The 11,628-nt window shown below is 41.9% G+C and overlaps 1 protein-coding gene across 1 annotated transcript in view; it reads right to left on the reverse strand.

The window, feature by feature from the left end:
- Nucleotides 1-1,931, reverse strand: part of FAM167B (family with sequence similarity 167 member B) — a 5,380-nt gene extending 3,449 nt beyond the window's left edge. The window contains exons 1-2 of the mRNA XM_018566555.1: nt 1,867-1,931; nt 1,450-1,736 (exon numbers count right to left, since the gene is read on the reverse strand). Coding sequence (XP_018422057.1) covers nt 1,450-1,734 — 285 coding nt within the window. The 5' untranslated portion in view covers nt 1,735-1,736; nt 1,867-1,931. The remainder of the gene's footprint in view (nt 1-1,449; nt 1,737-1,866) is intronic.
- Between the last annotated feature and the right edge of the window lie 9,697 nt (nt 1,932-11,628).

The following is an 11,628-nucleotide window of genomic DNA, read 5'->3' on the forward strand; positions in this document are numbered from 1 at the left end:
GTCCTTCAAAGAAATAACTACAGAGACTCATCTTTGTGTAGAAAATAAATAATAAGTTATTATTAATTAATATATTAATATAACAAGTTATAGTTTGCAATATATATAAACGCACTAGCTTTTCTTTCCTACTGGTAAGGATCTTAAACTGCTGAAAAATCAATCACTTGAATTACCACTAACCATGAATTAGGATTTCAAGAAAACATAGGTGTAACAACTGAACACTATCTGGCCTTACACCATAACTGATTAGCTCATGGACTCCTAAATACGACGCTTGCAATATAATATAACAATTTTTAGGTGGTTACATGCTGAAGCAAAAGGAAATTGTTTTAGCAGAACTTTAAGATTAAAAGTTAAACTTTGCTAGATAACTGCAGGAAGAAGGAACATATTTAAATGTCTTTAGGTAAATTAAGTACACGCATTTGACAAGTGATTCACTCTTCTCTGAAAAGCAAAGAAAACATAAAACAGGGTTATCATTTACTATCTGTTAACATATAATGCTGAAGGGCCAAAAATACAGAACAGAGATTCATGTTTTTTAGTGGAAAATCCCAAATTTTAAGGTGTCACAGAACAGGAATAGATGGGAAATCTTTCAGTGGGGACCCTGCTGACTACCAGGGATTTCCTTCTGTTTAGAGGGATCTCCTTTCACTTCCTTTATGGCTATCAGACAGGAAATTAAGGGAAATCTCCCCAGTTGGGCACAGCAAAAACATTTACAGGGGTTATAACCCTCCCTTACTCTAACCAAAACTTTAAAAAAAAGTTTTGGCTTTAGTTCTAATTTATTAGCTAAAATTTCAATATATAGATAATAATCAGCTTTTATCCATTCAGAAAAATTCATGTTTTGCTTTTATCACACTACTATTTTAACTTATATAACCAAAATAATATATGTTAATAAAGTAAAATGTGTCCTTATACTGAGAAAAATTGCAGGAATGGTATACTTTGTAGCTATAAATACTTTACAAAAGTCAAGTAAAAGTCTAGGATTTCAGTATAACACAACGGTATTTCAGTTTTAAAGAAAACCTGCTCTGAAAGAATATGTAAGCTGCAATTACCGACCTTAGAATGCTTGTTACCTGGCTGCCATGCTGATTGGTTTCAACACTTTCTAAAGCCAAAGACAGCCAGACAACTAGTATTTTTAGAAGGTAGTCAGCAATAACAGTTTATGGAGGGAATTTATCAAAACTGGAGCAGACAGAGTCAGTTGCCCATAGTAACCAATCAGCTTCTCACTTTAGTATGTTCAGTTTAGCTTTGAAAATGAAAGATAGTAGCTGATCGGTTACTATAGGCAACTGCTCCAGTTTTGATACATTTCTCTCTATGTCTTAGGTTCAGTACAAATGTTCTTCAAAATATATTATATTTGGGATAATGCTGTATATAACTGTAGTTTTCTCAGGCCTCACTCACCAGTTCTTTTCTAAGCCATTCCAATGCGTCATCCACGGAACTGAATCCACACACGCTGTTTTTAGGGGTGTCCCCCTCCTTATTGGAAGGGAGGCTTTCCTGGGTAACCGTCTTAGTTTTAGCCCATGGCCGTGCTTGTACTCTTTGTGTCCACTCCTGATAGGATGGTCGACGAGTCTGCAGCTTCAGTCGTGCTGCCAAAGCTTTTACTGACTCTAAATCAGGAGCAACATCGCCTTCCCCATCTTCACAAAGCTCGCTGAATCTCACCGGCGTGAAAGACATAGCTGAAGAAAATTAGACTTGAGAAAAATGTTATAAGGTGGTCTTAGTTTTCAGAAATGGAATAAGTGTTTTGTTGCAAAGTAAGTGTGGATGCTGTGAAGAATTAAGCATGAGAACAGCTAAAGGACTGACGTATTAGCAAAGACTTTGTGAGTGCACAGACCAGCTCCAGGTTTATGTTTTCCAAAGCTACTTTCCTCTCGAAGTTTGGCCTCTTACTTCTATAAGTCCTACTGTTTTATTATTATAACTACATGATCCTCCCATTTCTGCAGGAAACTGCACCCTGTAGATAAGTTTATCCAAGGTTCAGGAGAACAATAACAGAATCTCCTGAGCGGCAGCATGCAGAGGAAAGGTTATTAACACTCCTCAACTATGATCTATTTAAAGATGACCCTGCCCTCCTCTACAAACTAATATAGAGGAAAGGGAAGGATGAAGTGAGCAACATATTTCAAGGTTAGCAGGATTTGGATATGAAGAATACTGGAATGCATACGCTTGGTACATTTGAATTATTTTAACTGAAGCTTTCTCCTACAATGTAGTCTGCCTGTGTTAAAACAAAAGTAATTTTTTTTTTTTTTTAAAGCGCTCCGGAGATGTTTGCCATAATGTGCTAGTATGCACAGCATACTAGCACATTATGACCGACTTACCTTGTAAACAATCCCCTCCAGCACTGTCCATCTTCTCCCAGTGTCTCTTCTGGGTTCGGCGTCTTTGGCCTCTTGATTGAGTGGCAGGCATGATGTAACTCTGGCACAAGCTCACAGGATTTACTTACTGTATCTCGGCATGCTGAGCACAATATGAGCAATTTACCTTGTAAACAATCCCCTCCAGCGCTGTCCATCATCTCCCAGTGTCTCTTCCTTGTTCGGCGTCTTCGGCCTCTTGATTAGTTGGCTGGCATGATGTAACTTTGGCACATGCGGACAGGATTTACTTCGTCTCGGCATGCTGGGTCCGTCCACTGAGCTTTGCATGGGTGACTCAGTGTACAGCAAAAAAAAATATTTGCTGACAGGCAGATAGGAGATGTTTGGCAAAAGAGACATAAGGTGGCCATACACTGTACGAAATTAGCACAGTGGGTGCCGCTGTCGGCACCCTTTTGCCCTGCATACCTTGATCAGCTGACCAAAGGAGCTGGCCGGAAAATCTTCATCTTGATGGTGGAATCTACTCTATTTTTTTGGTTCAGCACACAGGTTGAAGAAAAAAAAATAGAGCAGTGTATGGCCAGCTTTAGAGCTCTTTCAAGCGGCCTTTCCGATCAGGTCTGTCTGTCAGTTTTTCAGGCGGACCTGATCCAATGTTAGCCTATGGGAAGCTGAATCTAAACTGACGCTCGTTCGGTTAACACAGCTCAGGTCCAGAAAAACAAACGGATCAGAGTTCTGTTTCACTGGACCTGATCGTACCGGGTAATCTGATGTATACGGACATAAGGCCATTTACATACAATTCCCTATAGACCAACACAGGTCTGGCAATTTCAGTTTCTTTCTCCATTGCAAAATAGGGAAAAAACTGGACGAAAACGGATGTCACAACAGTGACATCTGTTCAGATCATTAGGAGATTTGTCAATGGATTCCCCTCCTTATTGGACCGTGTGAAAAGGGCCTTACAAGTCTCTTCTGCAATTAAAACCTGCCTATCAGCAATTTTTCAAAACGGGCACTTTACTTCCACTTGAAATAGCTAACTAAGCATACATATCAAAACATGTACAAATGTCATATTAGGAAATCACTTATTTATTTCACCACACAAAAAGCTATTCAAATTAGCTATAATATAGCTTGGGCGAAACACAATAAAATTCTTATATAGCATCAAATGTTGCCATCAGGATTTAAACAATAGTAGATATTGACAGATACATTTTTTTTAACACCATGCAGTTATATGTACAGTCCATGGTAGCTTGGTTTTCAGATTAAACATAAATGATCTGCATTTCTCCACAAGTACAATAAATAGTGCCATTAATGTTAAGGCAGTAGGTGAAGGAATTGAAGTGCCACATCATTAAAAATAGTCTATATACAACTCTATTCCATTAGCGTCAGTGGGACATCTAAGTAGAGTAGCCAATGCATTTCAGGGGTCCAAAACACCCCCACCCCTTTTCATCAGGACTTAATGATATAAATCATGTATCTGAACTACAATCTCTGCAGCTTGAAAGTTGTATTGAATTGTGATGGTAGTACTTTAGGCTTTTAAGCAGGGGGTTAGGCAGCAACCAGAATCAGTTGCTGGCAAGCCTGAATTGCTCCCATCACAACTCAGTACAACTTTCAAGCTGCAGGGATTGTAGTCCACATACATTTTACTTAATGAGATTTCTCTCATTTTAAGCCCTGATGAGGGGGGGGGGGGTTGTTTTAGACCCCCATAACGTGTTGGCTACTCTACTTGAATGTACTAATGGGAAAAAGAGTAGTATCTGGACTATTTTTATTGGTGTGCAGCTTCAATTCCTTCATCTACTGTCCAGCCAATGATACGGTAGAGATACTTTGGATTGTGATTGTACCTGTTAGCCAGGACACACATATTCACATTGCTTAACTACTGTTGGATGAGAAACACCAAGAAAATACCCACACGTGCCCATTGCTTTCTTTCCACACTTCAAAATATCTAATTTTAAGGTCCTGTACCAATGAGCATCACAACTGCTTCTCTCCCCATACAAGTCAATGGGAATGCAAAAGCAGGTTCATGCAGCTTATAAGGAGGTTAAATGCATCTGTTTTTCATAGATCATTGATATACACCAACAAAATCCCACATGAGGCTGTCCGATCAGCCAGGTCATCCTCCTTTTCCTGTAGACAGAGAAGACCATTTTGGTATTGGCAGAGACTGAGTATTGGACCTGACCAGTGACATCTAGGCACTGTTCGTGTCCGTGATCCTTTTTAGATTTTCTTTCTAGGCTCTGGTCAGCCCTCATCTCTGGCTTATGTGCCTTTATGACACATAGCCCTAATGTATTTAATGTTCATGTCTCATATAGTCAGTCCTAAAGACTCCTGGTATAAGATTAATGTACCTATAATACTTATAATTTACATAAAAGTAATTCATATACAGTATGGCTTTTGCATTTACTATATGAAGTCAGGAAGACAGTACAGTTACAATACAATTCAAGACAAGATATTTAAGGGGGCCCCTTCTTATGCAGACATCTCAACTCTCCCGGACATTCCGGGAGTCTCCTGCTATAAGATAGCGGCTCCTGGACAACTGGGAGAGATACATTTTATCCTGGAAGGGTTTACTCTGCTCTATCTAGCAGAATAAACCTTCCCCTGCTGTCTGTTTTTTAAAAACATTTTTATTCTGACATCGGAGTAAAAAAAAAAAAGACTGCATTGAAATTAATAGCTAGATTGCTATTGGCTATTTCAATTTGCAATAGCCAATAACAGGCTCGGTATTGCACCCGCCCTCTACTGTTGTCAATCAGCAGAGGTGGACCTAAAGTTTTCCATCAGGTCCTACTCTGCTGATTGACAGCAGCAGTGGGCGGGAGCAATAGCCAGCCCGCTATTGGCTATTGCAGATTGTAATAGCAATAACAATCCTTTCAGGTTGGGATGCCTGCTTATGAGAGTTTACAATCTAAAAAGATTAAAAATTCATTGTGATAAGGTGACAAGACAGGCCTTCCCTGACCAGTGGGAGCTACTCAAGTATTTTCTTGTGCATACAATATGTGGACTAGATACATGTCCAGCTTGTCACTTAGAGACTAGTAATGGTCATACTCAGGGCCATCCCTATTGTCATAATATCCGGAAATCGATGCCGGATTTACCCTTTGCTCCATGTTTCTGGGCTGTCAGCCTATGACGTTCCACGAGGCTGCAGCCAGTCTGCACTCCCTTCTCCCTATTTAGGACTTCCTTACTTGTATCAGCTGGTATCCCTGTTTAGCTTTATCCCCTGCTTTGCTCTTTGCGCCCCCCCTACTATAGCATTTCAGTGTTTACCTTTAGGCCCGGTTCACACCTGAGCGTTTTACCGTAAAACGCGCAACAGGGGAAAACCCATGTTTGCCTATGAGCATGGTTCTCACCTGCGCGCTTTACAGGAGCTTCTTTGGGGCGTATTAACGCGCGTATCCCGCTGTATCCATCAGGATACAGCTGGATACCCCCTCAGAAACTCGCGTTTGCCGCGCGTTTCTTTTACCGCAAATCGCGGTAAAACTGTGCGGTAAGAAACGCGCGACAAACGCGAGTTTCCAATACGCTAAGGTGTGAACCCAGCGTTAGAATATTGCTGCAGACCATAATTGCTTTCACCTGTGTGCTGGGAATCTCTCTATACTGCCTTCATTGCCTCACTACTTCTGTGTTTCCCTCTCCAGCCATTGTGTGTTTGCTTTCTACTATTTACTTGCTTTCTGGTACTTCAGCCTAACTTTCTCTTTCGTAGTGTAGTTCCGTCACTCACCTTCCAGTGTATCTTCCTTCTACTGTGCAGTCACCCCTTTACTTCTGTGCTCCTCTCTTACCCTGTAGCTGTGTTGGATTCTTTCTTACCGCACACTCCCGTGTGCATTTATCTCATCACCTTCTCTCTCATTGTGTGCTACTGTTCCTATCTTCCTCCTCTTGGTTTCAAGTTTCATCCCTACCTGTTCTTTGTATCCGGTTGCCCGGTGCTTCAAATAGTCCTTTGTGTCTGTGTGGGTGCGCTAGAGGGCCGCAACCTGGAAGGTGTCCAGCAGCCAATCATCCTCACCATTAGAGGCTCTGTCGAATACCTGGCCCTTCTTAGATTCTGTGCCTCTAGTGCGTCCCCGATAACGCACAGACCATTAGTTCCTCTCTCTCTGTGACCAACATCCCATAGATCCCTTCAGTCTGTGACTCCAACCAACTCCGCAAACCCGGGAGCTCACGTACCCTAGTGCCCCGGTCCCCAGACCGTGACACCTATAATAAGGCAGCCTAAGGCTGTTGCCCCAAGTGGCATTTCTTTGGGTCATGAGCTTTTCGTCTAGAGCATCCCAGGTTGCTAAGGACTGAGAGGGGAGAAGTGTAAGGGCCATACACATCTCCCCTCCCAGCTCCTAGAAATCTGGGATGCTAGCTTGCCTCCCACCCAGCTGTTGGCAACGAGTGATGTCAGTGATCTGGGTGGGAAGCCGACCAGAGCTGAGCAGTGCACCACCAGGACCCTATCAACATTAACTAATCCCCCCCCCCAACCTCACCACCCCGAACGTGACCACCAGCCACCTGAGGCCTGATTGTGCTAGTATCACCCCTGGTCATACTCCATCTGGCAAACAGCTCCATCACATATGTATAAATATTGGACAGTTGTAACCATAGCAACCATTTAAAATCCGTCTTGCACTGTCTGACTCAATAATATGAATTCTGATTGCCTGCTGTAGCTTACTATACTTAGCACTGTTTAATGAATAAGCCCACATATCTGGCTTGTAGTGCATTATATAAAAAGCTACCTAAAAGCACCTCAAAGTGTTTTTTTAGAATTAAGTATTAATCTGTACAGATAAGCACCTTAGAAAACACTTGAACTTTGACAAGTATTGACACAGGATTAAGAAATTTAAAGTCTGTACCACTTGTTCTCTACAAACTCAATTTACATGGCAAATTTGCAAGTGAATGAAAGAGCATTGTTATATGCTAGGGGGCAACATACTGAAATAAGATTCAGGGCCTTGAAAAGACTTGTGGTTGGCCCCCGTCTCTTGGACCCACCTGCCCCCCACATATTCGTATGTACGTAGAGTCTAGATCCTCCTTAGTTCTTCATCTATCAATTATTGAGAATATGTCATATGCTTGTCTATGTTTTGTTTGTTAGGTACAAAGATGCCAATAGCTACCAATCAGAATTTGCTGCTTGTAGCTAATCAGTAGAAGAATTTATTTTAGTTTTTTTTAATAGCAGATTGCTGCATTAAGCGGACAATATGGTGCATTTAGCATTCTTATACTGCAACACACCTAGCAAGCAGTACCGTGTGCTAGGTGCGTATCATTGCCAATCCTTTGAAAGGCAACTCCCGGCAGCTGTGTGTCACAACACAGAGCAAGGCGATGTACCACCATACTGTGCATTGAGGTAGAAAAAAAGCAGTGTGTACACTACTTTTTTTTTCAAAGCAACTCCCAGTATAATGGTACTGTAACTTGCTCTGCGCTGCAATGCATGGCTATCGGGAGGTGTCTTAGGCTGCCCTTGAAATTAATGGCCAGGCAACACAACTAGTACACAGTACGACACTTGCTTAACACAACGCTTAAATGTGAATGGGCCCTTACAGTTCATCATACTTTTAAAGTCAAACTTTTGGAAAAAGATACATTACAAACTTCCCCGGTTGTGTAAATTATCATTAAAAAGCTGGGTATTATGTGCTGCTGCAAAGTATAAAAATCTTACCTTGCAGCATACCAATTCCTATTTCTCTTGGCTTCTGGGCACTGCAGGATGTGACTGTGTAACCCTTTGTCCCAGAGTATGGCTTTAAAGCCTTGCAAATTAACTGGAGAGCGGCCAAGCACTGAAAAGCATATGGGGGGGAGGGGGGCATTTATAAAGCAAATTGGTGACACATTTAGATGCAAATCAGGCTGCCTCTTGTTTGACAAAATCTGTGAGACAGTTGTGCTCTGTATTCATGTCTCCTGGCCCTGAAATTCATTGGGGGTAGGGGGACTTTGGGAGGTGAGAAGAGTGAGGGAGGTGGAGGGGGGCGGTGTGGTGATTTGTTTCCTTTTTTTACCTTTATTTGGAGCCAGGGGCATAACTAGAAATCACAGGGCCCCATAGCAAAATTTTGTATGGGCCCCCTCAAAAAAAAATGCCACTGGACAACACATTGCTACAGTCATGTGGCACAGTGCCTGAGCTACAGCATATATTATTATATAAATGATATGATTACATGCAGTTAGAAAACAATCACTATCCTTGAATGCAACGATCGTGCATCCAGGGAACCATCCCACCTCACACCCGGGCCGCCTCACACCCAGGCACATTATTCAAACCGGACTTGTGTCTCCCTAAAACCGCATACCGCTGGGCGCCGGTGTTCTATCAGATGTGACTGCAGTGGCCGTGGAATGTGTGACCGCGTCATTTCCGGTGACATGGTTGTGCATTCCAACGTAATCTATCCGACTTTGTGACTGCGGTAGAATGTGCGACGTCACATTCCTTCCGTAACGTGAGACGGGTCGACATTCCTCACAGCAAAGTGCTTATACTGGGTATGGGGAGGGGGGTGATTCACAAACTGTAACAAAACTGCAGGTGTGTTAAAATCAGCCAGCGAATATGGCGGTAGTTCCGCCACCGTTTGAAGCATACCAAAAGTGTAGTCAGACGTCCCCTCCTCTCTCTGCTGGCATCCATCACCAAGATGGCTGCCGGCAGGTATCACAAAGATGGTGGCGCATGCCACGTCACAGTGGGGTGTCACCCGGTATCTGCTCCGGGTGACACCCAGCCTCGGGACGCCCCTGGCCAATGTTAATCTATGGGCAGCCGGATGTAAATGGACCTGTGTCTGGTTACATCTGATTACTCCCAACTCCGTTTTGGTGGACGTAATTGTGATGGATTGGAGGTAGTCTGATGTGAACGGACACATGTCTATTTACATCCGACTCCCCATAGACTTAACATGGGGACATACAGCTCACCTTTTTCCTCCATCACAAGATGGCATCTGTTCCACACAGTAGCATATCCAGGGCACAGCACATATGGCACATGCCTTGTGCGCCACTTGAAGGTGGGGGCGCCGATCTGTGGGTCAGCAAAAGTTTGCCAACCCACAGAGATAGTGGACTGCCGCTGTCATTATTCAACCACTGCCATTTGGTTATCTACAGGGGCTTCTGCGCTCGATTAATCTAAGAAAAACTGGGCGTTACTCCTTACAGCTGCTCACTTAAATTGGCTGCATGAGCCTGCATTAATATCATTCAAATATGTAAAGCGGCGCTATAACCCAACAAGTAAACAAATAATATGTGCAAAATACAAATATTATAATGAATAATACTACTGTGAGAGAAAAAAAAACCATACATATATAATATTTTTCAAATATTTTCAAAATTAAATCTTCTAGTCAACTGTTTGTGTGAATCACAAGGTGATAATCTAAAAAAAACTCCAAATGACTAATAAAGTAGTCTTGTGTTGTCTTTGTTTTTCTTTGTGCGTCACTCTGCCCACTCTTGTAATTTCTTGTGTATTTTTTGCTGAAGTGCTCATAAAAACCAGTTAAATAAGCCTCTCACCTCCGTGTTCAGACCCTTGGGTCTCATAGTGCTTCTTATAGGGTAAAACTCCTTCCTCACGCTGTTTGTAGCTGTGATCTTCCTTCCTTCAGATGAGACCAATCCTGATCTTAACGGTTTTCTCCTCTACCGACAGACCAAAAAAGATCTCTCAAAGACAGAAGTGGAAATCATAGCGCACCCCGTATGCATGAAATTATTTTATTTTAAAAAATACACTCACATAAAATGAATAAAATTGCTTATCAGAATCTCATTCCTGGATGTTAGATCTGTCCTCCTCTTTTCCTCCAGGCGTTCTGACGTCACTGACTCAGCTTATACGCGTTACGTGTAATTGACTTCATCAGGAAGGATTCACACAAACAGTTGACTAGAAGATTTAATTTTGAAAATATTTGAAAAGATGCCAAGCAGTTCTATTAACTAGCTGGAAGCTGCAAGGGTTGTATAATACAGCGGACTGCCGCTGTCTTTTTTCAACTCCATGGCTGCTGGTGGTTGGTTGCTGGTTGCTAGAACCTGTTGGTGTCCTAGCAACCAACCACCAGCAGCCAGAGATTTGAAAAATGACAGTGGACTGCTGCTGTCATTATTCAACCACCACTGCTGCCGGTTAGTTGCTAAGACCACCTGGCATCCCCCCCGTTAGGGAGATTCACCCCCTATATTTGTCCTGGTGACTGTTATCACTGAAAGTAAAAAGAGTAACTAGAACAGGAATAGATTGGAAATCTTCCAATGATGACAATAGTTCTGGTGACACTGCTGACCTCCAGTTATTTCCTTCTCTTTGGAGGGACCATTTTTTAGCTGACTGGGAAAAGATTATATCCTCTACATTCTCACTGCTGTCTGTGACTTCCTGTACCTGTGACCACTGTTGCCTTCATTTTTTCTATGGGTTTGACAGGCATTAAAAGTGAGTTGGAAATAAAAGGAAACAGCAATAAAACCTGACAGAAGTTCAGACTCTTCCACGTTCTATTCAGAAGATTTAAAAAAAACTGGAATAAAAGGGAAAAAAAGTTTCCTTTGTATTATTTATTAGACTCTTAGCATCATTGTGTCCTGCAACATTTTCCTGTAAACCAAGCACAGTGACTCGTTATTGGCCAGCAGGTTTACCGGTGTACTTTCGTGAATCTAATCTCAATATCACTCTGTCCATCTATGAGTAGAAATATGATTGTGCAAGGGTTAATTTGCAGACTGTTTCCTTTCCCATCTATGTCACAAGAACCACAGCTTCCTTCTTGTAAGAAGTGACATTCCACCCCCTTCTTATATGCAAGATTTTACATGACAAGTCTTTGCTTTGCTTCTAATAAAATGTCCCTTATCTGCTAAAGGATATTCAGATGATTTACTTTACATTGAACATACATTGAGCATCCTTTGATTGACCGTAAAGATTCACTTTTAATAGGTGAGTGTAAGCAAGGCTTCCTTCCCTGATTTTACTGTTTCTGGATTCACACATTTATTCATAAACTGTCCTTATCTCATTGTGTACAGGTTTTGTCTACAGTTTGCAGGACTATTTCATCTTCACTAC

Source organism: Nanorana parkeri, unplaced genomic scaffold (genome assembly GCF_000935625.1).
Source record: "Nanorana parkeri isolate BGI_ZX_2015 unplaced genomic scaffold, ASM93562v1 scaffold959, whole genome shotgun sequence".
In the NCBI taxonomy this organism is placed as follows: Eukaryota; Metazoa; Chordata; class Amphibia; order Anura; family Dicroglossidae; genus Nanorana; species Nanorana parkeri.